General features: G+C 36.1%; 4 protein-coding genes across 7 annotated transcripts; all 4 read right to left on the bottom strand.

Moving 5' to 3' along the window:
• Positions 1 to 224: 224 nt before the first annotated feature.
• On the bottom strand, positions 225 to 1,701 carry LOC140778914 (transcription factor bHLH51-like). Its single transcript, XM_073123817.1, has 2 exons — positions 1,314 to 1,701; positions 225 to 883 (listed from the first exon to the last, which is right to left on the bottom strand). Exons 1-2 carry the CDS (start codon positions 1,470 to 1,472, stop codon positions 440 to 442), a joined length of 603 nt encoding a protein of 200 aa, XP_072979918.1. The 5' UTR covers positions 1,473 to 1,701; the 3' UTR covers positions 225 to 439.
• Positions 1,702 to 2,901: 1,200 nt separating this feature from the next.
• Positions 2,902 to 7,830, bottom strand: LOC140778530 (potassium transporter 1). 4 transcript variants are annotated; one of them, XM_073123309.1, is made up of 10 exons: positions 7,660 to 7,830; positions 6,681 to 6,924; positions 6,125 to 6,370; positions 5,328 to 5,378; positions 4,952 to 5,212; positions 4,801 to 4,853; positions 4,595 to 4,709; positions 4,265 to 4,519; positions 3,516 to 4,178; positions 2,902 to 3,449 (listed from the first exon to the last, which is right to left on the bottom strand). In XM_073123309.1, exons 1-10 carry the CDS (start codon positions 7,723 to 7,725, stop codon positions 3,217 to 3,219), a joined length of 2,187 nt encoding a protein of 728 aa, XP_072979410.1. In that variant the 5' UTR covers positions 7,726 to 7,830; the 3' UTR covers positions 2,902 to 3,216. The 4 variants fall into 4 exon arrangements, with proteins under 4 accessions (XP_072979410.1, XP_072979411.1, XP_072979408.1 ...); XM_073123310.1 differs by lacking the exon at positions 7,660 to 7,830 and adding an exon at positions 6,479 to 6,606 and having other exon boundaries at positions 2,902 to 4,178; positions 6,681 to 6,822; XM_073123307.1 differs by having other exon boundaries at positions 2,904 to 4,178; positions 7,660 to 7,829.
• A 4,294-nt stretch (positions 7,831 to 12,124) lies between these two features.
• LOC140777311 (ran-binding protein 1 homolog b-like) lies at positions 12,125 to 14,994 on the bottom strand. The gene is made up of 4 exons (XM_073121340.1): positions 14,789 to 14,994; positions 14,543 to 14,694; positions 14,319 to 14,444; positions 12,125 to 12,767 (listed from the first exon to the last, which is right to left on the bottom strand). The coding sequence occupies exons 1-4, from the start codon at positions 14,947 to 14,949 to the stop codon at positions 12,538 to 12,540; spliced, it is 669 nt and encodes a 222-aa protein (XP_072977441.1). The 5' UTR covers positions 14,950 to 14,994; the 3' UTR covers positions 12,125 to 12,537.
• Positions 14,995 to 15,561: 567 nt separating this feature from the next.
• Positions 15,562 to 26,689, bottom strand: LOC140777310 (chlorophyll synthase, chloroplastic-like). Its single transcript, XM_073121339.1, has 15 exons — positions 26,488 to 26,689; positions 26,334 to 26,378; positions 26,124 to 26,215; positions 22,902 to 22,989; positions 22,470 to 22,555; positions 22,272 to 22,358; positions 19,948 to 20,013; positions 19,771 to 19,854; positions 19,589 to 19,650; positions 19,383 to 19,458; positions 19,241 to 19,303; positions 19,053 to 19,134; positions 16,365 to 16,441; positions 16,132 to 16,179; positions 15,562 to 16,049 (listed from the first exon to the last, which is right to left on the bottom strand). The coding sequence occupies exons 1-15, from the start codon at positions 26,594 to 26,596 to the stop codon at positions 15,987 to 15,989; spliced, it is 1,128 nt and encodes a 375-aa protein (XP_072977440.1). The 5' UTR covers positions 26,597 to 26,689; the 3' UTR covers positions 15,562 to 15,986.
• Between the last annotated feature and the right edge of the window lie 363 nt (positions 26,690 to 27,052).

Genomic DNA, 27,052 nt, shown 5'->3' on the forward strand with positions numbered 1-27,052 from the left:
CCAGTCCCACTTAATGAGTTATCTTCTATCTTTTATGTATTAGGCCATATATAAAATCTTGACTATTGGTTCAATTTACTATTCTCATACCATATATAAGATGTGTCTATTCTATAGATAACTAATCTAATAACATCCCTTATATCCTGCTATCCTGGACAGGAATCCAATCTGCATTTGAATTGTTTGTGCTTGTAGTAATGAATCAAATCACTTGCAAGGAGGAGGTCATTATAAGAATATAAGATCAAATTAGCTGAGTTCTTATTTACCTATTTATCAAAAAGAAAAGAAAAAACTCTCTTATTTCCACACAGTAATCATCTACCATTATCAAATATAGTCCCTTGAAGGCCTTCTGGGCATGGAGTGGAGAACAGCAGTAGACATTTAGTACTTCTTTTAGCCTCCTTTTGATACTTGGCCTTCCCATGCAAACTTATAATGAGATAATGGAGTAATTTGACTCTAAGATCCTCTGCCTCTTGCTTGAAATGTTGTTGCACATCATATCTGGAGTAGCAATCCTAGCCAAGGCTTCTTCTATTGACTCCTTGAGAGAGCTCAAGCACTCAGTTCTATTGCTCTCGTTTGTGCAAAGTATGAAGGCATGTTGTGCTCTCCCTCCTATGGATACTAAGTTTGCCTGAATTGTTCTCAACCTTAGGTCATGGAATGCTTTTATCAGGTCGGCCAAGAGATCCGGGCGGTCATCGCAGCTGATGGAAGCCGTTAAGTATTGATGTTCATCGCCGGCGGGGCATTCAACGATGACTTCATTAACCTCTGGGGGAATTTTGATCCCTTTGCCAAGTTCTTCTGCTCTTCTCTTCAAGTTCTTCACTTGGTCGAGCACTCTACCTAACAGAGAGGCCTTATCCATCTGCAGTAGTAAAACGAACTCTGATGTGTTACATCTCTTCACTAAATTATTTTCTCCATCATTCTCAACTATTATCTAGATGCATGAAAAAAGAGTTTTTGAACAAACTGTAACCTGATGAAACAGTCAGTACTTCTGAACACACTAAGGAAAAAGGAAGGGGTGTTTAACAAGTTTAAGAGACAAACTGAGATTTATGTATATATATGTTCATCGCTACGAGTACTAAAAATCTCTTTTTTGACACATTTTCAGTCAGCGATTTGTATAAATTAAAATTATTATCATTTGTAACAATAACTCTGTTTGAGACAGTGCGCTCGAAAAGCTAATACAAGTAGGCCGTAAGATTTGAGCAGGTATAGCAATCACGTAATGAACTACGAGTTATATATGACATATAATTTCTATGAGACAAAACAACAATCACCTTGTTAGCATCAGGAATCATGCGGCGCAACGTCGACAAATGCCTGTTAATCCTCTCCCTCCGCCGCTTCTCCGCCTCGCAATGAACCTTCAAAGCTCTCGCCTCCGCCACGCTCTTTCCGATCGCCGACGACGACGAGGAGCACGAAGACACCAACATTTTTCTTTTGTTTCCTCCTACTGGATTATAACAAAAATTGTAACCATTGCCAAAAAAAAGAAAAAGAAAAGAGAAAGAAAGAACTCGATCATTAATTCTTCATATTCTTTTAGCTCGATCTCCTCTCCGCCTAATAAATTACTCATTCGCCCAACTACCCTTATCAATCTCCACAAAGCTTTTGGACTGACATGCGCTCTCTCGGGACCATATCATAGTGTGACGATGAGTGGTGTTTTGGACTCATCCTCCTTTGTAATCTACTTATATTATATACAATTTCAGGATAAATACTAAAAATAAACACTTTATAACAAGTACATATGCAAGAGTTTTTTACATAATTGCCACTGAATTCTTTATGACTCTTTTAAAGTTTATTATTATAGTTAGTTGAAGTTAGAATGTATATAAATAACTAACATACCCTTGTTTATAGCTCAAAATATTAACTATTTATCACTGATTTTTCTCTTACTATTAAATATAAAATGTAAAAAAAAAAAACACTACTATTATATAGCAACTTAAGTTTATAAAGTCATTAGTGAGTTAACGTGATATTATAGCATAAATTATGAGCTATTTAAAATACTCTTATTCTTTAAGATTAGAGCATGAAATATTTATCATTAGTTTTTTTTTATTATAAAAAGTCGAATAATACTACAAAAAAGGTGGTGAAGTTGTAAGTGGTGAGATGAAATGGAGAAAAGATAAAGGATGAAAAAGTTGGCTGCTTATATATTACTTCGATTTGTCTCTGTTCTTTTTCTTTCTTTTCCTTTTCTCCACTTGTGTTTGTAAACAACTAGAGATGGGCCATGCGATCTTTAATGCGTCGAACTACGATCAAGCTTTTGACGTCCTCATCACCTCTGAGAACTACGACGAGGTGATAGGTGGGGGTGGGAAGGTGGATGCACATCTCCAACTTTTACTTTTATTAGAGGCCATTGGCCTACTTTGCTGCTGTCTATCTATATCTGTATATGAAAAAGTATCAATGAGTTCTGTTAATGAATAGTCATTGATGAATAGGCATTGTGTGAAAGATGTTTATCTGATTTGGCGGCGATGAAAAGTATTTGTTTTTGGAACAGGCGTGCTGAGAAAATGCTTAAATTTCTAGTGTTTTTGAGGCATTTCACATGATCTCAAAGCTTTCAAAAAAGAAAATGCTGAATTTTTTAGTGTTTTCAGATGAAACATAGTTGTAAGTTTAGCATGGATGCATATTTAGGTACATAGTTTGGAGGAGATGAACCTGGCTACCTGTAATCAGCTCAGAATTTGATTAAAAAGAACTCGATGAGCTCAAGACATATTTTTAGGCTTGGATTTGCAACTAATTTGATGAATACTAGATTTAAGTACTTCCACAAGCAGGCTCACCACCCTCGCAAACATCTCGACAAATTGATGGTTACTGATTAACAATGGATGCTGTCCAAAGATGCTAATATTTTTCGTGTTCGATTCAATGAAGCATTCAGCTGAAGATTGTTTCCTTTTAACAAACAAAAAGAGCAAGTTTGCACCTCTGGCACATAGTGTAACAATCTCCATTTTCATATAGTATGTCATGTACTAAGACATCTACTAACATTTTATCTTGTAGAGAAGCAACATGTCATTGGAAAATCGAGCAAACTTTTTCGCAGAATGTGAGAGCTCTGATATTGATTCCTATTCAGTGCAAGCAGGACGCTTAAAAGAAAGAAGAGAATTAGTTCAGTTTCTCTTAAACATAGTTGATCATGCCAACTTCCAGCAATAGGGAGTGAGGGACATTCAAGATGACATGAGGTTCCCTGAAATTCTTGCTGAGAAAAGCAAATATCAAATTGATCGCAAGCTTCTTGACGAGGGAAGATGAAGCCTTTGCTTTGGCATATGAATGTCCAATAATGTAGACCACCCCAAATTCCTTTGCCTTCAGAATCTCTAGAGACTCATCCTTGTGAAAATAATTTTCTGCAAGAACACACTCCTTAGCTTTCTCCAGAAATAAAGTCGAACACAGTTGTAGAGTTTGCTTACTGTTATGATCTGCCAACTCGTGATTTACCGTGCTTCCTGCTAGGTGTGATTCAGCTTCCATCTCGACGAATTCTAACATTCTAGATACTAATACATTCTCGAAATCATAATTATCTCTGTGCAGATCTTTGTAGCCGTATCGAACGATGCATCTGAACATGCGAAATTCCTTTGGCCCTATCCGGCCTACAAGAAATCGCTCCTCTTCAGAAACAAAGGGAACTTGTACTGATTTGATACACACAAAAACTAAGATCTGATGGAATGCAGGTAAATTAGTTGCAAAGTGTCCAAAAACTGCCGGTATCCCAGTTACTACATTAGCATAGATAATTCCTATTCCTGGTACTCGAACAATTCCAAGTGTAGGCCCCATAGCCAGTATCTGGCTTACAGAAACCCTGTTCTCTAAGTCATGGTCATGCTTTCTTAGTGTGCCATAGTTCCAGGTGTACATCACAGTCATGAAAATCATAGAGAGAGCAAGTGGTATCCACCCCCCTTCAGGAATTTTTATGAATGATGCTGAAATGTACAAAAGCTCTATAGATCCAAAGAATACAAGAAAAGTAACCGCTGTCATTATCTTTTGTTTCCACACAACTATCATTACTAGAGGCATCAAGCAAGTCGTTGAAAAGATCACAATCGCGAACGCAAGCCCTGCAATTAGATAGACTTATCAAAGAACCATACTACAAGACATTCTACTATACGTAAATTCTGTTAATTAAAAGCGAAGCTTATACCATATGCATGACCAATAAAGTTTGTATTCCTCAACCCAATGGTGACAGCCAAGCATAGACACATGAGAATCCAGTTGATTTCAGGAATATAAATCTGTCCGTATATATGGTTTGAGGTATGGACAATCTTCACACGAGGGAAGCAACTTAGAGCACAACACTGGCTTATTACTGAGAAGGTTGCTGATATAACAGCCTGACTTCCAACAACAGCTGCAAAAGTCGCCACTATAAAGATTGGCCAAAAGACAGCTTCTGCATACAATGTAAAGCTTTAGAAAGTAAAATACAAATATTACTGTAATTCTGGCACTTTGCAGCAGATTTTACCTGGTATCGCTTTGTAGAAGCTTTGCTGGATGTCTTCATGGTGTTTAGAAAGAAATGCAGCTTCACCCATATAAGCAAGAATAAGACAGGGATACACCAGCGAAGTAAATGCAAGCTGGCAGTCAATACATTCTCTAAGTACAAGGATTCATACTAAGAACATTATATAAATTAATCTGCATTCTAAAAGGAGAATGTGCACTTGCTTTGATTGAAAGTGGAGAAAAATGACCCAGATTTGCAAACATTGTCTCAGCACCTGACATAATTCGTTTATGGAGATTAGACAGACAATCAAATAAACCTCTCATTGAGTGGAAAGACTAGTAGAGAATAAAAGAAAGAAATACTACTTACCAGTAATACATAGTACTACTCCTCCTAATGATACCCAGCCTTCTTTGCCTGTGCTTTTGAGAAATTTAAACAAGTATACTGGCGAGAGAGCGGAAAAGACATTTTGGTTCCATCGCATTATGTTATAAATACCGATTCCGCTGATGCACAGAAGCCATGCAATGACAATTGGAGCAAACATGAAACCAACCCGATGTGTACCGTAATGCTGGAGAGAGAATAGACCCACCAGAATAACACATGAAATTGCCACAATGTAATCTGAAAAAAAAAAGTTATAAGTAGATGAAACAGATGCATCTTTATTTCCTGTCACCTTTCTTGCACTATGAAAAAGGGAAGGGCAAAGATCGATTGTTTATCCAAGTGAACATACTTTCATGAAGATCTTCTATTTTCACACCAACACCCGAAACAGCAGAAAGAACTGAAAAATGCCATGCAAACATCTTTTAAGTATAAACATATCAAGAGAAATTACAGATCAAATGTTAAAAGAAATATTATCACAGCATGAGAAATAGCAACTATTCTGATGCTCAATCCCTGAATAAATTTTCTGTTTCGTATCTTTTGGACATATAAAGGTCCCAGATGGGTCAACTACTTCGACAGAATAGTACTGGTACTTATTTGGACAAATGTAGCAAATATTTAGAGTTGTTCTTGAAACATTATGGAGAAGGAATAAATTTTGCATGAAAAGCACAGATATTCACAGCAAAACAGTGGTGGTTTCCATGTGAAGATTTGTAGAAGACCACAGAGATGTTAGCTGGTCTGTTAATTCTCTTTTGACGGGTTATTGCACTTTTGAATTAGGACAGTAGATAAATATCCTCAGGTAAATAAAGCATTTACCAGCTGCCTCCCTGAGATTAAGTCTGAAGATTGATTTAGTCCCTACAGATAGACATTATGAGGTTGCCAACTTATTGGCGATTATAGGTGATAAATTGATGAAAATTTCAACTTGCTTCTAATGAGAAGAACATAAAAGGTCACAATTTAGAATATATATTCCGTATGCAATCAAGATGATGAATATAGATCTCTTCAGGACTCTCTGCCTTGGTGTAGGCAAATTTTCATTTGACGAAAAGAGAAATCAAACTAGACTTCCCTCTGGAGGTAAATTCATAGACCTGAAAGTATATGTGACTGGTAATTTACCTGAAATTGTTGGCGTTAGCACTCCGTCACCAATTGCCATGCAAGTTGCAAGCAGAACAACTACTAGTAGTCCATTTCGACACCTTGGATGTTTCTTGAAGAATTCCTTGAGCATTGAACTCTGCCATGTGTCTGTAACTCCTTGCACATCATACATTGAGAGTCTCTCATCAGCATCTTGTTGATTTGGGAGAGTACATAGCTTGGCATGTCTGCAAAGAAGAGAGTATAGCGCAAATGTACCGCCTGGTAGGAAAGTGGGAGATGATGAAAGTTAGCATAAAATGAAAATTCACTTGTGCATTATCTAAAAACAAATGGACTTTTATTCTTTGAGCGTGTTAACCCACTCACAATTCCAAATTTTCTTGTAAGGAACTCCAACACATTTGGGCTTTTCTAGAAAAGGATTTCTTTCCATGTTCAATGCCATAAGAAATCAAAAGCCAGTAGTAGACCACAGATGTTACTGATTTGGTGCTCTTCAGGAATGCAAATATATAAAGATCAAGACAAATACTAGACATCATATTTAACAAAGGGCAATAAATCCTACCTTCACCATTGTCGTCTGCGGATAGAACAAAACAAATGTACTTGAAGAGAGGAATTAGAGTAAGGGTCCAAAAGATGAAGGAGAGCACCCCAAAAACTTCCTCATCATTCTCGTGGAGGCTTAATTTCCCTGAGAACGTGCTTTTGTACACATACAAGGGAGAAGTACTAAGGTCTCCATAAACCACTCCTAGACTCTGGTAAGCAAGTGTGAGCACAGTCTTGCAAGAAGGTCTCTTCGGATCCTGCCTCCATAAATAATAGTCCGAGAACAAGTAAGAAACTAAATTCTGTTGACGAACAAAATCAACCACAAATTCTTGGCGATGCAAAACTTGACTTTAGTCATATGTAAATAAGGAACTTGATATGCATAGCTAGTTATAAATTTCGAAAAGCTCAAGCTGTCAACACATAGATTTTGCAATCAAATAAGAGGATAGGGATTCAACAACAAGAGAGATCCTACTGAGATTGGAACATAGCAAATCACTCATGCTCTAATAACAATAAAACTATCAGATATTGCAAAAGCATTTTATAAAACAAAAAACAGCCTAGAAAGTATAAATTCACGATTTGGGTCTATTTCCATTAGACTGGATTTAGACAATACATACATTTAATTCAATCAAATTTATATGCCCTTTTTTCAGAGACTACTCACTTTCTTCAAAGAGAAAGATGATAGTCAAATAACGAGTTGGCCCTTTCTCTTTTAAGATTTTAGGAACTTGCGGCATCCCATTTAAATCATAAACCGGTGCTAAAAAGGAATCAATATGTTACAATCTCACAACCAATATCATATTATTCATGAGCCAGAAAAAAAAAAGGAAATCCATCAAAGACCCAATAAAGAAAGAGCCAAAAGCTATTCCCATGACTCACAAATGCAGCTACAAGAGAAATCCAATGTGTCAGCAGTTTAACTCCACCACGTAAAACTTCAAACAAAAGGAGGACAGATGAGAACTTACTCGAGAAACCAAAACTTTCTCTGCTGCAAATGGTGGTGGTGGTGGTGGTGGTGTAGAAGATCCCATGGCAGGGAAGTAAAAGCTTGGCGGCTGTGAAAGAGAAGGGAAGGGAAAGGAAGGGAGGTGGAAAGAATGCGAGATGGGAGGGAAGGGGGAAGAAGGGTGGTTTTGAAGAGGGAAAAGAAAAGAGTGCTGGTGGGGAGTAAGTCGGCAGCGACTTTAGTGTGAGCTTCAAGAAGTCGGTTGTGACATGCACTTCATCAGCGCCTCCATGTAGCAAAGCCTCGGTTGGGCCCACTTATTTGTCCTTTGTCCTTAATGAATTAATTTTAGATATTATTATTTTTACCTAAATTCACTTTAGCTCCTATAATTTTATAATAGATATATATATATATATACTATATTATATATTTATAGTCTAAAATTCAATATATATTATTTTAGAAGCATTGAAATTTTTTTATAATTTTATATTTAATAAGTATTTTTAAATTCGATTTATGGTTTAATAAAGTGACACAAATAAAACTATAGGATTTGAAATAAGTTTTAACCTAACGACATAATTTATTTATATTATTTTTGCCTCTAATATCAGTTATGGGTGGCGGACCGACGGTGTTAAAAGAGAACAAAAGCTTATAACGAGATTATTTAATTCAATACACATAATTATTAAATGAATATTTATTATTAGAGTAAGCTTACACTCTGATTGGAATCCCTAAATAAAATTATCCAATAGATTTAGACGATAGATTGTGAATGGTAATGAAGTGAAGTCCTACCTCGTACCAAACAACAAAATTTAAATGGGATTTCATTTCAATATTATTATTATTTCTCAAATAGAAGTATTTATATTTTAAATAAAATTAATTGAATTATATCTAGAGTTCTTCTAAAACATATCATCTCACTTATATTCTCTGGATCTAAATGTAACCTCCATCTAGAATTGGTTCCAAGATGTTAAGAGAACCAAACCGGTTTAGGTCTAATATATTCTTATTTTCAATTAGGGCTGTCAAAATAATAAATATGCTCGATCTCGGCACGAGGTATCTCGAAAATGAATTGAGCGAAGCTTGATCTTTAAAATATGTTCCAAAATAATTTCAAGCCAAATTTGATCATTAGCCAAATTATTATATACTTACTGTACTTTTATTATGTTCTAAAATTTACTTAAATAGATTATTATGTAATTTAATATTGTAGAGTTTAGTCATGATTATATCATATATTTTTCTAAATACATGATATTAATAGTTTATATATTTCTTAAGTAGGCTTCATTTTAAGTTTGATTCAAGTCTAAATCAAGCTCAAATTTGGCTTAAATTAATTAAGGCATGAAATTGCTTATTGATCGGTTAATTAAGCTCGAGCTCGAAATGATTAAAATAATTTCAATTCAAACTTGATCATAATCTATACTCAAAATTGTTTTTAATTGAAGCCTATTTTTAATATAGGAAGTGAGAATTTAACTATGTCATTGGAATTCAAATTCAAAAATACTCATATATATATATAATTGATTAGATGTTGCATAATAAAACACATCACATGCTTGTTAGGTAAATCATGAGTACTGAAAGATGTTCATAAGATATATATATATATATATATATATATATATTTATTTATTTAATATTAGTTGATTACTTTTGATTTGATTGATCTATGACTAATAGATGTGAAAATAATTAATATAAAAATAATGGGCCTCTCATGAGAAAATTAAACTAGACTTCTGTTCATGGACTAATAATTCTCCTTATTCTTTGTTTATAAGTGGTTTTTGAAACTTCTACGTATGAATTAGAATTTTTTTTAATTCATAGCTTGTAATCAAATACCGCTTAATTACTTTCAAACTAAAAGTATCAAATTTAGTCCACACGATTTGCATGGATTAGAAGTCAACCCTTAGATCGAATTTGATCACAAACACCCATTTTTCTTAAACAGGACACAAGCAACTTCTTCTCTTCTGACATGACTTTTTAACTTGGAAGAGAGAGAGAGAAGGAAAGTAAAAGAGATAACTATTATTATTCATATCTTATATTGTAGATAATAATTAATCAATTCGTGTATTTTAATTAATATGTCTTAAAAATAACTTTAATACTTTTAAATATTTTTTTATTATGATAAAAATAAATAGAAACCTTATTTTAAAATCGAATAAGAGATAGTTTAGGTTTTTTTTTAACTAACGCAATATTCTTATTCTATTAAGGCCATATTTAGTTTGAGGCTAAGCAACTCGATTAGTTAGTCATATTTTCTTAGTTTTAATTTTTTTAAAGATAAACTTGATTAAATATGAAAAAGATAAAAATATATTTAATTACGAACCAGTTTAGAAATCTCCGAATTAATTGTCAATAAAATATTAGCGCTGCTGAGTGTTTTTGGGTCATTAGAGATAATACTGGGTGAAATGATAAATATTTATTCGATAGCGTGTGGATAATAATACAAAAATAATAATGATAATAATAGTAATAATAAAGATAGGTTATTTTTAATAAATTTTAATAGAAATTAATTCTTGTAATTTGTATCCATCGTCTCCATTGAGACTGGTTCACATCACCTGGACTAAGATTGAAGAAAGGAGTGGCCCTGGGAGCCAATAATAGAAGATAATGACAAGCGAAGATCTAAAAGATGACACAGTACAAGCTTCTCTGTACTGCGACAGAGATCTTTAGATAAAGACTTTCCTATGTCGGCAAACAGTCTATCATACTTAAACAAAATAGACGTTTCTGTTATTATAATTGTCAATAAAATATAAGAAAAGAAGACACTAATAATTAATATTATTCTTCTTATATATATATATAAGATACTGATCTAATTGACATTTTATGTGTAGCAATAAAAAAAACTAAGACGGACTTAATTGAATCAATTAATATTTTATCTGAAATTTTTTAAATAAATCGATGATTAATTCAACATTATATATATATATATATTATTAATAAAATTATTATTTATTTTGTTAACTTATAGATTCAGCTTCTATTTAAAAGTAAATTATTTTACTAACTGCTACAATGAAATAAACTATTTAAGTCTGAAGAGTGATCCATTTGATAAAAGTAAATCAAGAGAGGACTTGTTTGGTCAAAAACTCAACAATTTTCTGCATTAACTAGACATTGCAGTAGAAAGTGGCAATTAAAGCTGGAATCCAGTATCTTCTCTTTATAAGAAATATAGGAGTAAATTTAATAAAAGTTGGGATTTATGAGACTTAAAATGTAAATACCTAGAAGGTAAAGTTATCCAAAAGCTTCTTTAGAAATTCTCCTCCATTTTGGTGTTGAAATATTTGTCTTCACATCACAGGCTGTAAAAGTCATTCAGTTCAGTCACAATTATCAGTACAAAAAAGCATGCAATTGGCTGCAGGCCTACCCCATATCCTCTCCCACATTAAATGCCAAGTCCTTCCAAGGCCACACTGACCAAGTGAAGACTCCATTATTCAAGCCCTAGATGCATCCTTCCTCCAAGGGCCAAAGGAGTGTGGTCCCCCCACCAGCTAGGAATTGACAAAAGAGATACATTTCTAGGTTCATATGATTCATTACCTCTCCTAGTGTTTGACACAATGCAATGCCCCTGTCAAATAGTTTGATGCACCTGGCACAAATCATTGGTGACAAGATGACTATGTAATTGGAATACAAAAGGACATGCAACTAGTTGTGCCTTCAGACTTCAGTCATCACCCTTGTAATGCTATGATCTACTAGCAGCACTAAACTTCACCCTTTGTACCCTTTGTAATGCTATGATCTATTAGCAGCACTAAACTTCACCCTTGTAATGCCTTGAATTCACAATGAAAATGGTGCCTCAAGTTGGTTGGTTGGCATACAATTTTAAACACTAATTGAAATGTAGTCAGTGCCTGCAGTGAAATTACTGTGAAGTGATTGTTTGTTACACTTGTAACATAGTAATAATTCAACACAAAATCTAGGATTGTATTGATTAAAAATGCCGAACTTACAAAATTATCCACATAGAAGTGAAGTCCTGCTTGAATGTTTCAGGTGCTCGCTAGTGGTGGTAGTACATCCAGCAAAAGAAGTACAGTAAGGTCCACAAAAGAACATTAAGCCATATACATTATATCATACAATCATCTATTGCAAAATTGTAGCAATACAATGATAAGCAAAGTCGCTAATTGATGACTTCCCGTTATCCATCAAATACCTGGAATTTCATCCAATTAAAGAACATTGTCACCATATATATAACAGAAGGCTATAATATATCTTCTGCACATGAAAGAGTAGGCAACACCAAAGAACACCAGGTTGGAGAGAGCCTGTGAGCAAGTAGCACTTAAAATGTACTGAAAGCCACACATCATTTTATCACATAATCAATCGAGTAGGGTAAGTTAAAGGCAGCAACTCAATGCGTTCAAAAGAACTCAGGAGACAAGCTTATATAATTTCAGACACAATGCGATTGTATATGGCAAAAGTACTAGGTTTATTGTACTACTCAAAAACCAAATTAACTTTGAAAAAGCTGGATAACTTACAAATGACCCACACAAGAACACTTAAAATCCTCACCGTTATGTCAAAGATCCTAACGAACTTGCACAGCACATAAAACACCAGCAGAAGGTTTGGACAGAACATTACGTTACGAGACTTGCTGAAATTCCAACATAAATGGCAGACTATGAGCTCTTAGGAACTTTATAAAAGTTCTTCCTTTCCCGATAAAATATCTATGGAAATTTTTTGAATCGGCTAATTTTACAGAGGAAACCGTGGAGCATGGCACATTATGAACTCCGAATAAGTTGCTCCCTAAGATCTAGGCTGCAGAAGATGATTCTTCAGATTTTGTTTGTGTCTCCTTTCTGACTTCCTTCTCACCAGTTGCAGCAGGCACATCCGTTGCTGTATTTTCCTCTTTTTTGCTTTCACTCACACTGAGCTTCTCCATAAGTCCAGCAGTAGATGCAGCTTCTTTGCTCTCTTTCTCTTCATTCTTTCCCAGTGATTCTGAAATTTCTTGAACCATCTCCATGAACTTCTTGCGGTCTGAGAAAAGAAAACACAGTTATATTGAAAATGCTTCCAAGCAGTCTAAGGAAATAAAACAATACCAAAAGCAAATAAGATCATAAGCATTTGAAGATGCTTGAACCAAAAGGTATCTTGCTTATACTAATCTCTTAACCATAAAGAAGACCGAGAGGTTCACTTTTGAAATGGAAATATGATGGATAGGAGAACTAAAGTTATGTCGATTGAATTTATAATATATGGTCAGGAATAGCAGTAATATTAGTATGATAATTGGCTGGCTGTTGTTGGAGAGTTGGCACATGATAGCAATAAACAAGAAAAGAGTAGAGGAGATAAAAGTGAGAAAAGGATGTATGAAAAACAAGTACGCAGTAGAACACCACCACCAAACAACTATGGCAAGTAAAGGAACACACATATTTAAGACATGGTTTAGCCAGCGCATGTGCAACATGTCATCCAGTAGTATCAAAACATCCCTAATACTTGGTTACATTTCTTTTCTCAAGTGCATCATGGTTTGATGCTTTTAAAAAGACAATGGTTTGCCTAAAACATGAGAATATAATCACCACAGTGTTCTACAAAGAGGCTAAGGCAGCCCAAATGATGTGTGGGCACCTATCCACCTTAATTTACATCATTAGGATCAAACAAGGAAATAATACCGCACCTAAAGGGCCTACCAGTTAACATCATATAACTTAAAAATCTTTAGCATTAAGTAAAAATATAGGTCCTAAAAAACATAAAAGAAGAATAATCAAGTTTTAAAATCAAAGCTATAAGAAAATTTTATCAATAACATCATCACACATAAAACCAAAAGAGTTGATCATGATTAGTTGACAACTAACTAATTTGAATACAGGAATTGTGAGAATCTAGGATGACAACAAGGACAATAATGCCTTAAGACAATATTTTAACAAGACCTACAAAATCGACTAGTATTACAACAAATGTTTGGCATATCAATACCTATTTAATACAAGGAATTAAGGAAAAAAAAACAAAAAGATGCAACAGCTTCAACACTCTAACTGATAATAAGTGAACAAAACAAACAAATACCTAACATTAGCTCACCTCAACATGATGGGGCATTAGCAAGCAAACTTAGCAACTTAATGACTAATAGGTATTATTATATATTCTCATGATGTAACACCTGAATATACCATATACCAATTGAATAAATGAATACAGAAATAAGAGCCAACATCAGCTTTAGAATTGAAGCAGCAAATGGCATATTTATCCCCACTTCACATTTTAATAAAATCACATTATCAACTCCATTTCAATAATATCTTAAGTCTACAAAACTGAAACAAGAACTTCTCATAAGTTATAATAACCATCAGTTGAAAGGGTAAACAACCTACATATCTCTTCTAGCATGTAACACCACAACTTGAACCAAACATTAGAATGCGCATAGCAGCAAAGAAGAAGTAAGAAAAGATAGCACAGCTTCAGGCATGAAGGCATCAAAACAAATTAAAAGAACTCCACAAGTAATATACGATAAAGATCACGGATAAGTGAAGAACAACTCACTCTCGACAGATACAAATCGAATAGCAAACATCTCCTCCTTCAATTCCCCATCCGAGAAATCACTAGCGTACCACACGCAAGACTTGTCATTCCCCACATGCTCCTGCAACTTGGTCATTGTAACAACTGCAGATCCCGCAAAAATAAAACAAAATCCAATCATCCCCAAAGCAATTTCTAAGCCAGAAAAAGTGCAAAAAAGATCAAAAAGGAGAAATGAATACCTAGATGATTTGCACAGATCTTAAGAGTCTTAGCCTGTCTCATAACCAACCGGACTTTTCCGGTCACCTTGTGCTTAAGAAGCTTCACATTCCCTGTGCCCCTCTCCTTCCATTGGTTCCCTTCCTTGTCGTGCCGGTAAAGCTTCGCCTTCCTAAGAATAGCGGCAGTGAGATCAAGAAAGAAGAAGAGTGATGATAAAAATGGAACCTTAAGGCATAATGGACGGAGATGTAGGAGTGACTCACAGATCGAGGAGAACGTCCTCGTCTTCTTCACCGGTGGTGACGGCAACCTCCTCGAGCTTTATGATCGGCGCGATCTGAGCACCGGTATCCTCTTCGTCGCCGGCGGCCACCCCGGAGGTCTCCTCCTCGTCTTCTCGGTGCTTCGGTTCGGTGCTCGCCATGGCTAAAGGTGTACAGGTCGACAGAGAAGGTTCTAGGGTTTTATGGAAAGAGAGGCGAAGTTTGCAAAAAGGCCCGCTATTGTGGATATTTGTGCTATTGGTCCCTGAACTCGGAAATAAAGGATGAGGCTGGATCGGGTCGGATTGTCGAGATGGGTTTTGGATAGGGATAAAACCCGATAAGGGAAATTATTATTAGATTTGGGCCATTTGCCTAAATGCTCACTTTTTCTCCTCTCTTTTTTTATTTTATCTTCAGATTCAATTGACTCTTAGATCAATCTGGCACAATCCAGGAACATTTTTTATTCCAAAATTAATTTGCTTGATGGAAATAGATATTACCAGACTAGGTGAACTCTCAAATTTTCATCAAACTAGACCTATTTTTCACCATGTGAGTTGAAAAGAAAATTATTTACAGAACTAGGTTTTTTTTTTCTTTGTATCTGGAGATGCCCATCTGTGTTGCAAAATATCTGCATTTATAGATGGAATAGTTGAAATGTACTGATCTCAGGTGCTGCACTTGAATATGTATATTTCTGCCATACAAGTTCCTAACATTGTCAATCTGTCAATAATAAGTTATGTATCAGCTACAACAGAAACTCAGAAATTCAATTTATTTCGACAGTTCAAGAAACAACAGCCTGAAAATTGCAATCAAAGATGACAGAGCATTGACTAGTGGTGCATACTTGACCAATATTGACTACGAAAAGTTGCTACACAACCAAATTGGTAGTAAACATGAGATACATACAGCTCTTGGGCCTAGCTAAATGTTGGTGCTAAGATACACAAATCAGTCAGAAACTAAATAGAACGACAAGTAATGCATATAAAAACTATGCACTTGCATACTTTCGGCCAAGACCAAACGATGTTGCTGCGGTTATAGCATTTCTAAGCAGGGGATTAGCATAAGAGGCCAAATAGTGCAGCTCCAGCTTTCATATCTTCTCATATCAATGCATTATAGCCCAGCAGATACCAGAAAAATCTCCATTCAAGTAGTTTAGGTGATGTCTTGATCAGTGGCTGCTCGCCAAGGCCGTTACTAAGAGACCCAAGACGAGGAAGGGCTGAGCACTAGCCTGGAACATGGCAAGGAATACATTAGGCTAGCTTTCATGTTATAGATGCAAATACTGTGAATGGTTTGGAAATCATGGATACCTGATATTTAACATCATACTTGATAGGGTCCTTCAAGAAATATTGGAACTGCAAATGCAATTTAAGTATGAGAATTAAGATACAGCAAATAAAGCACTTCGTAGTTGAATGATTAGAACTGCTAACAAAATTTTGATGTCCTTAGATAGTGGAATGTTTTTTCCTTTTCCCTGAACTAGTATACAAACTATATAACAGGAGATGATCATCAAATAGGAAGGTCTAGTGCTTACCTGAAAAACCACCTGAGGGATTATTAACCCGAGTAGGGCTAATGCATAAAATGGCTTACCAGTACCAAGCAGGTAACCTGAAACCTCAAAGAACAATCAAGATCATTATATATACAAAATGTGAGAGGACCCTGAGTAGTGTAATTTCAGTCAGCAAAACGATAAGAAAACATGCATATGTTTCAAATGTCTGGCCCTTTCAGCTTGTCAGCTTCAAATCCATTTATTAGAGAAATTCTTATGTTACAGTGTGCAGAGCGGATTAAAGCAAAAGGTTGCAACTTACCATACCAAGTAAGAAATTGGAGTTGTGCTATCAGTGAATGGTGGAAAATGTTAAGAAAAAGAAGTGCAGCATGAAATGACAATAAAAGACATGGCCATAAAAAAAGAAGTAAACTGCATTTACCCTTAGACATCATGAAAACACACAATAGGAAAAGTGCCTATTGGTATGAGATAGATAGGATGGAAATTGCAGTAACTGGTCATAAACGAAAAAAAAAAAACAATTAAATTTGTACATTTACATTCCTTCGAAAAGGAATCAATAAGTACATCTATTACAGGTCATTAGAGAAAAGTCTTCAGGTTAATTGGAATATCAATGGAAATGGAATAAGAGAAAAAAGTAGAGAAGATTGAGAAGGTCCCAATACATGCATAAGCTGTGTTATTAATGTACTACTACTCCATGTCTTAATTCTTAACAATTTGCACTTTGATGTTTTTGGGCAACTTCTGAGTTCAGAGTGTGGATAGACAATCAGTTGTCACAGATATGTTCACAAGTCCCTGAAAACCCCAAAATCAATACAACTATTGTGTGAATTCAGATTATATAGCTAGTTTTAATTATTAATTTAATGTAGCTCGTTATTAGAATATAAATTGCCAATTTGGTATTGTTTTATTAGCTAGGACAAATAGTCGTGACTTTGACAAGTTATTTATTGGATGGACTCCACCATTGGCTCGATTTAAAAGGATAAGTTACTTTGCTCACTACTGAGATGTGAACAGTAATAGTAGATCCAACTATTCATTATCTTCCCCTTTATCTTTTCCTTGAAAACATGGGATTGTGGTCTGAGTTGAATTACTATCAAGTGTCTTGTTTTAAGAGGTCTCTTGGGAACACAAAAGGAAGTAATAACAGTTGCTAAAGGCATGATAATATTGTTGGTCCATTACCTAAGAACTTAAGTTTCCAGTCTACTAGTTGTCCTAACAAAAGTGTAATATAAGACATGTGATGGATTAATGAACTTTGAGTCTTTTCATGTTTACCTATAGATGGAGTAGTATGGGTGTACTATGAGATAGATTCAAGACTTCCTTTATACTTTACACCTCCCAGTTATCTTCACCCCCTCTCCCCTTTCTTTAAACCTGAGGTTGTTTTACAATTCTAATTGATAAAGTAGCTTCCCAATTTGGACAAACCATTCTTGATACTTATCTGAAAATTTGGCCACTAGCAAACAAGAAGAGAAAATGATAATATGTAAACTAGATAGTTAACAAATTTTAGGACCAAAAGTCTCACCTAAAATATTTTAGTTACAATTTTCTTCAGACCATAGACTATGCCAGCTCTCAGTTTGCAAGAACTTCCTACTTACTGGTTAATAAGCTATAGTGACCTATTGTTTTATTGTGAAGGCTTTTTTCTAGGACTATGCAGGCATCACGTGTGTAGGCTTTCGAGAAGTATCAGCATAATGAACTCGTCCCTTTTCCTGTCTCCCACACTTGAAAAGGAATTGATCATTATGAAGCCCTTAATTTATAGTTTAGACTATGATACATTTCTCTCACCATAACTGAGCATCCTATTCTTCCATCCTTATTATTATTATTTTTTCACTTCATAGTTTGTATTTAATATGGCTAAATCATGTGTAGTTATGTGACTAGCTTTCTTTCTTATATTTTCTTTCAATTATTTAATTTCTAAACATTTATGGAAGTCATATTCATTTTTAATTCCATAAAATTTCTTCAGAAGAGACCAGTAGGAGACTATCTATACATATGGTCTCTCTTTTAGTCTACTTTATAATGTGAACATCCTTATCCTGCTAATAATATAAACTTATAGTGGCTTCTCCAGGAAAGGCCTTGTATGTAATTCTCACACTATAGAACATGACCATATTCAACAGATTTGACATTGTTAACCTACCAGAGCATTCCGAACAATGAGAGGAAGATAGGTTAAGCATATGTACTTAAATTTTGAAAACACCAAGAAGCAGTCTTCCTCATTTCATTGATAAACCTCATTGCAATGTCCACAGGATCTTTCATTAACTATCAAGTAGATAGCCTACCTTAAATCTCCGGTGCCAAATCTATTTCCAGTCATGAACACATAGATTTGGAATAATATGAGCACACATCTAGTAGAAATGCATCTTCGACAAGTATGATATTCTGTTAGTTTGGCTGCAGGTGGCAAGTTACCCAAGTATGTGTACCTAGCATCATCATATCAATAAAGATGAGTTCTGACTTCTGATCCAAGAGAGTTCCAATATTGATTGTTCTTTAGGTTATAAGAATAACATGCGGAACAGCAGTAGCTTCCTGATTGTACAACATTCTGAAAAGATTTTACGGGCTCTAAATAGCTAAACACAAATGAAGCAGAATGAGCATTAAAGGTAAGCTGGTGCATTATACCTGCAACAGAAATTTGAGTAATGTCAATTGCTCCAACACATATCCATTTGGCAGCATCAATTCCAAAGGCAACAGGGAGTGACTGACAGATTAATATGTAGCAAACTGCTTAATAATGGAATATTTTGAGACAACAATTTCAGTGTTTAAACACACCATACTAGCAGAAAATAAAATGAAGAAAAGACCTGCAGTCCCATAGCCCTGTCTCCTTCGATACTTTTAAAATCATTAATAATGGCAATCCCCAACTAGACAGAAAAGGTAATTATCATTAGGATCACTAAATATCAAGAGCATAAAAAATAAACCAGTTCGACAAGAAAGTACCCCAGCTATGCTGTACAAAAGTGTAAGGACAATGATGTCTGGAGTAAGAGTTCCAAATAGAGCTTGCCCAGCCCACCTATTATTTATATGGTAACATAGCAGTAATTTAACACAGGGTATTTACATATAGATGTGTTGTACGCAACAAATAACAAAAATAACCATGTCAACAGCACAGAATAAATCCACAAAAAAATATGTCATACCATGGCAAACTGATGTAGCTTGCCCCTAAGGCAAAATTACCAATCCAGCCATTCTGCTTGAGCTGCACCATATGAAAATATGCCCAACGAAGAAGATGTCAGCTAATATAGTTCAACCATGAAGGGGAAAATTTGTACATGTCAAGGTACCATGAAATCCGTACGGAAGTAAGTGCTTGTACCTTTAGAGGTGGAGCTGAATATATGTAAGAAAGCAAGGATCCACCCAAAGCTAGATAAAAAACAATAGGAAATTTGTGTCCTGCCTGAAATGAAGAAAAGCAACTAAAAGCCTAGGTAAGCATTTATCCAGATCCTTTATCTTAATAATACATTAGAAACACCATAGGAAGACGTACCCACACATCTAATAAAGCTCCCAACCCAAGCCCTCCTAAAAGCAGCACCCAGATCTGGACTATAACCTGAAAATAGTATCTTTAGAAAGGATGTAAAATGATTTGTTTACAGTACAAATGCATCAAGCCATCAACTTTGAACATATTCACAGGTAGTAACATTCTTGACAAATTAACATATGCCAAAACTTTTTGAAGCCTAGATTATGAAAGTAAAATATTTTGGTGGCAATATCTGAATGATATAAAGGAATACTAAAGAATATCTTGAACCAAATATATACACTAGGGGTGGCAATCGGGGTGGGTTGGGTTTGTGTTGGGACAAGTTCAAGTCAACACAAATCAACGGTGGCTGTTCCATAGGCACGGACTGTGCCGACCGCCGGCCGGCACGGCACGTACCATAAGAGAATGAGAGGAAAAGATAAGGAATATTCATCTTCACCTTCGCAGTCGTTGACCGCCGCTCGCTGATCGCTGTCGCCCAAGCTTCGTTGGGTGCCCTAGCCTAAGAGAGAAGAAAGATAGAGAGAAAAATGTTAAAAACTTAAGTTGTGGATCCGAATCTCCGCAACTTAAGTATTTAACTCTCTCTCTCAACCGATCGATCGATCTTTCTTCTCTCTTGGCTAGGGCACACGACGAAGCTCGAGGGACGACAACAGCGAAAGCGATTAGCGAGTGGCGATCGGTGACGAGTAGCTCGACGACAAGATCGATGGAGAGTGGCAAAGCTATTAGGAAGGGTGCCATGTGGCACCCCTCGTGCCACGTGCCGGTAAGCTGCCAGCACGGCAAGTGCCGACCGGCACAACTATCCATGATATAAATACGACCCATTTATTAATCAAGTTGGAATATTAGACACGAAAAATTCATTTTTTGAAATGAGTTACGTGGGTCATAAACAAGTTATTAAGTTAAATGGTTTATTCAGATTTATATAAGTAATTTGGGTTACAAATAGGTTTATTCGTGTTATAAATGGGTTATTTGCCTGATAAACGGGTTATTTCGGTCATAATTTGAGCACAAATTTTTTTTTCCTAATTTGTTTTGAGATAACAATCATTTTTGGTCACTCGAAGAAACACCTTTATCAATGAAAATCCTCCTAGCATACATTTTCATATTTGTACTTCAAATAAGCTTGTCGATTCATTTAGATCATCTTATAACTGGAGTCAAGGTTCCAAGTATCGGAATCGAGATCGAAATCGGTTGTCTGAAAAAACGATACGTATCAGCCGTCTGTATCGGCCTGTATTTTAAAATAATTTTAAAATACAAAAAATTTCTTAATTTTTTAGAAAAATAATAATAAGATATAAATATAAATTATTCATATATAAAGTCTAAAAACTAAAAAATAAATATTATTTTCTCAATTTATATTTCTCCCCCTTTTTACTACTCACACTCTCTCTCTCCCACACAAATTAAAAACAATTCTTACTCTCCCACTAATTCTCTCTTATTAAACTCTCTCTCTATCACTAACTCTCTCTTATCAAACTCTCTCTCTCTCTAACTCTCTCTTATCAAACTCTCTCCCTAATTAACTCTCTCTCCCTAATTAACTCTCTCTCCCACTAACTCTCTCTCTCTTTCCTACTAACTCTCTCCCTTAAAAAAACTCTCCCTCTCCCTCATCGACTACCACCTCTTTCCCTCTTTAACATAGTTTTTAAATTTTTATTTTTTCTCCACGTCTCTCTCCTCTCTCTCTTCTTCCCTCTCCTTATTGCTGCAACCCACAAACTCTCTCTTTCTCTCTTTCTCTCTTTCCCTCTCTCTTTTTTCTTCTCTTTCCCTCTCTCTTGCTCCATCTTTTTCTCTCTTTTTCCCTCTCTCTCTTCCCCCTCTCTTTCCCTTTCTTGCTCCCTCTCTTTCTCTCTCTTCCCCCTTTCTTTCTCTCTTATCCATGCTCGTCTCAGGCGGGATCGGCCGATACGGCCAATCTTGACCCGAAACAAATCGGGTATTGGCCAATCCGGCCGATACGCGACCGAATAGATTGGTTTCAGCCCAGGGCCGATCCCACTCGGGATTGGCCGAAACTAAGAACCATGGCTAGAATACTTTCAGCACTGACCTGGAAAGAAACATGTTTTTATACTACAGCCTAGTATAATGTTTGACTTTTATGTCTAGCAAGCAAGTTTGAGAGTTTCCATTTATCCCATCAAATAGGACCAATTTGCTCCAAGGAATTATTTGCAAGTCCGTAAATGAATAAACAGGAAGTATATTTGGATCCCTTGAGATATCAAATACATGGTTAAAGAAGCAAGACTTTTGGCAAAAAATATATCACATACCTCGTTTTCAGATATTGCTCCTGAAGGGATAGGACGGTATGGCTCATTAATTGCATCAATATCTCGGTCATACCAGTCATTAATCGTCTACAAAAAGAATAATAACAAGAATGGTAAGGAAGATTGAAAAATCAAACATCTATAAGTAGCCCACCAAACATCCAACTCAAGGGAAAGCAAATAAAAGATCAATCTAACCTGTGTGTAGCCTGTAAGACATGGTCCAGACATTATCATGCAAATAATAGATTTAGCTACATCTTCAACATTCCAATGAAAATTTCCTGGGTACAAGAATACATTGGAAAGGATATAAATAAATTGATTTTGTATATTTTAGTTTGTTGCACTTACAAGTAAGTCATTGAAGAACTCATTTCAATGTTTAGCCTGTAAACTATCTTTTGTTAGTATTAAGTGTTGCACGTGATGTCAGGTAACAGTATTTTCACATGCAAATGTAATTTAGCTAAATTAAGCAACAACACAAAAAACACAGCTTAGATAGTCATAAAAGATCTTAACTTTGTTCCATGACTCTTCTGGGAGAGAAAAAAAAACTCAAAATGGGCATTGCTTAAGATAGAATGGCAACAACAGCTATGAATATAAAATAGCCAAGAATATTACCAGATGCGGCAGCTCCACAAACAACCCCCCATATCAATGGAGGCCAAGTGACAGGTTTAGTAAGTTGAAGACGGATCTTCCAAATATCCTATGTGGAAATAGTCGAACAAGCCAATAATTTAGCATAAGCACTTGATAATAATCTCCTGCATTTAGGAGCCTGAATAATATATGCAAATTATACAACAATAAGAGCTCAAAATGATCCAATTTAATCATCACCCAGAGATAGGCTGCAAATTCAAATCTCAGGAAAAGTAATTACATATAACTATAGGGTCACTATAGCATACAAATATCCAACAAAAGACGGTTACCATAATACCAATCTGAAGACCGTTATGTCGATAAAATACTAAAACAGGCAGTTCTTCCTTTAGTTTTGGAGACACTACTACTATAGCAGCATACATAGTTGACATGATGCTATTACATGGATCTCAAGAGAACAGTCAGATTTGAGCTTCTAATTGGTAAACAATTCTTTGATGTTTCTCCGTTCACAAACTGATTGACGATGTTGACTTCTTCCAACAGGTACTTCTAATAATAAACCAAAATTATGTATTATCTTAACATTGCATCTTTTTGTATAAGTAGATGCTGTTTATTAAGATTGATATATCTGTGTGCTTTGCACTGTATCATCTGAACCGGGAGTCTGGGATATGTCAATCTCATTTGCCCACTCATGACGTTCTCTAAGTATGTAGCACTAAACTAAGAGTGTAAGACGACAAACAAGATTGATAACTGATGGGATATGAAGATCAAATGAATTATCCTTAGATCATATCAACTTATTGTCAAATTAAGAAGATACACAGTGGATAAATATTTCTACCTCGTTTTATTTGTGTAGAAGCCTTAAACACAAATATAAGAGGTTGTGTTTGATAAGAAAAGGAGTGTGATAATTTTTCATGTCCCCTCATCTGAGATAGAAAAACATGCATAAATCTTTGCACGTTGACCAAACTTAGCACACTTCTAGAGAGAAAATGGTGTTTGGTGTGCTATTTACAAATAGGGGTTAATTCGCATATAAGAGAGGGTTATGCACTAATCAAACATTGCCTTAATAATTAAGCTTTAGCATCCAATTAGTGTGGAGATTATTTAACCAAGGGAAATTTGAGTAGAACAGCCAAGTAGCCAACATTTAAGCAAACAAAACTGTGGTTCGAACCTTGCATATTTAATATTTCCAAATCCCACCCTATAGTAAAATGAGCAAAAAGCATATTGGGACCCTTGTTTAGGTTAAAATTAGTGCCATTCAAATGGATTGCATTAAAAAAAAATCATGTTGGTCAATTCAGTAATGTAGTTACTTTAAATCAGGATCACAATTAAGTTCCATTGAAAAACCTAATGGAGTGGTGTCGTTTGCTTATTATATAGAAAAGATGGGCTAGTTGTGGGGTTGGAACAACAAATATCCTAAATAATAGGATGTTGTACGCAAGTTTAGCTTTAGCTAGTGAATATTCACTTTGTAGTTTGGTTTACAATTTTACATAGTGTGCTAAAATAGGGTTAATTACACATGGACCCTTGTACTGTAGCAACATAAATTTATTTATTTATTTGATACTTCCACCTCCTCGACTATCTAATATCTCTCATCCCTTTGATGGTGTCAACAGAGAACATCAAATAACCATCTTATTTTCAATTTTTCTCTCTTTTTTTCCTCTAAAATAGAGGCAAAATGGTCCCCAGCGCAAAATGCCTAAGTAGGAGTGCCCCTATGTCTACTGGTTTACAGTGCTCCTCAAGCTAGACTTAAGGCTCTCCTAGAAACTAATCCGAAGTTTATCATTCCATTTATCTGGATAGCTTGTAAGCATATATGAGGGAAGGGTGGATGAAAGGCAGTGACCCTACTAAATCTTGCCCCAACCAGGCTGAATATGGGTCGTTTCCAGGGAAGGTAGAAGCCTTTCAAGCTTAATAGTGGTGTTGAGCAGGTGTAGCATAGTAAAGGAGATGGGCTTAGAGCCAGCAAGCAACCTAAGGCAAAGCTTTATCACGAAGAGAGCAAATGAATGAATTGGTTCTGGGGTATGCCTTCCAAGATATGTCTGGGAACAAGAGCAACGAAGGCTGCAGGAAGAGTTCAACAATTAAGCGAGAGGACTCCTGTCCATTAGATATTGAAGGCGGAAGCACAAAAGAGGAGTTATACCAAGTTGGAGGATTTTCTTGATGAAGTAACAAAGACGCAGACTAGCTCTGTTCTGCAATGAAAGACTGATCTGCCTAGCTTGATGACTGAATTTTCAAAGGAGCAAGTTGGAGGGCTTTCTTGATAAAGTAACAAAGGTGCGGCCTAGCTATGCATAGCCCTGTTCTACAATGAAAGATTGATCTGCCTAGCTTGATGGCTGAACTTCAAAGGGCCAAGTTGGCGGGCTTTCTTAATAAAGTAACAAAGGCACGGCCTAGCTATGCATATCCCTGTTCTACGATGAAAGACTGATCTGCCTAGCTTGATGACTGAACTTTCAAAGGGCCAAGTTGGAGGGATTTCTTGATAAAAATAAAAAAGACGTGGCCTAGCTATGCATAGCCCTGTTCTACAATGAAAGACTGATCTGCCTAGCTTGATGACCGAACTTTCAAAGGGCCAAGTTGGAGAACTTTCTTGAGAAAGTAACAACGACGCAGCCTAGCTATGCATAGCCCTGTTCTACGATGGAAGATGAAAGACTGATCTGCCTAGCTTGACGATGAACTTTCAAAGGGCCAAGTTGGAGGACTTTCTTGATAAAGTAACAAAAGCAACAGCCTAGCTATGCATAGCCCTGTTCTACGATGAAAGATTGATCAGCCTAGCTTGATGACTGACTAAACTTCCGAAGAGCCTAAAATTGATCGGTGACATCTTTTAATGAAAAGAATACGATGAATAACTAATAGAAAGGTATTTCAGGTTTTATTAAGGGAGTCAATGTGTTATAAAAAATAAATAAGAGGATCTATGTTAAAATGAGCAATAGTTCAAGGGGTTAATTATCCCTATAAATACAAGTGCTAAAACAAGTAGACATCTATAACTGTTAAAATTGCTGCCTGGGAGACAAATAATAATGAGCTCCAAATGCTCTTCAAAAATTCCAATTCTAGTTGATTATTTTCCTCTTCCTAGCGCAACAGACTCCAAATCAAAATGTACCAGGAATCACATTATAATAACATTAGAGATCAAGATATCACCGCCTCCTGTGCCGCGCCCTTTATCCCAAGCAACTGATTAAAACTCGAGCCACCAGACTCAGCCGGCGCCTTCTCCGGAGCTGTAGGTTTCACTGCATCACAACCCAAACAACTTAAACCCCACATCAATGTAAACGAAAACAAAACAAAACCCTATCAGGAAAGGGAAAAGGAAAAGGGAATTTTTATTCTTGGAATCGCAGAGCAAACCTTCTTTAGCATCGGTTTCCGTCGCCCTTACAGTTAGTCTCCTCCCTGGGATTCGACTCAAGCGATTAGAGCTACCTAACTGGTAAAGAAAGAGAGAGAGAAACTTGAAGCGAGAGAGAGAGAGGGGGGGGATAGGGAGGGAGGGAGACTGTACTAGTGAGATGAAGCGAAGGCCGTGAATTCGCCGCCGGTGAGCGGAGGCGGAGCGGGACGCGTTCCGTGAAGGCGAGGGAGGAGGTGGTGTAGAGAAGAGAGGAAGCCATGGCGGGGAACTATACGTTGAGCTCTCTTCGGAGGAGCGGAGTGGAGGAAGGCGGATAACCTTGGTATATCCTTCTGGTGTTCCGCGGGTTTAAAATGTACAGGCAGACTGGCAGTTTGGGTTGGGCCATAATTTGGGTCAATTGGTTGCTGAACAAAAGAGTTAATTCTGGAGCTAATTAAGACTAGCCACGTCGGCACATCCATCATCCGACTCCGATTTAGATCTTATTTTATTTTATTTTTAGAGAGAGTCCATAGAATTTGCCTTCAAATAATTCTCTCCCACGATAAGAGGTATGATGTGTCCAAATCTCCTAGACAAAGCTGGCCATGACAGGCACACAGGAGCAAAAGGGTGGAAGTCTCGTGGCTTTCTTAGAACTATTTTGAAGAACTGACACATATAGACTTGTGAAGCACTATATAGTTCTTAAAGAAAACAACAGCAAAAGAGA

This window comes from Typha angustifolia, chromosome 15 (genome assembly GCF_048772165.1).
Source record: "Typha angustifolia cultivar Huaian chromosome 15, ASM4877216v1, whole genome shotgun sequence".
NCBI classification, from domain to species: Eukaryota; Viridiplantae; Streptophyta; class Magnoliopsida; order Poales; family Typhaceae; genus Typha; species Typha angustifolia.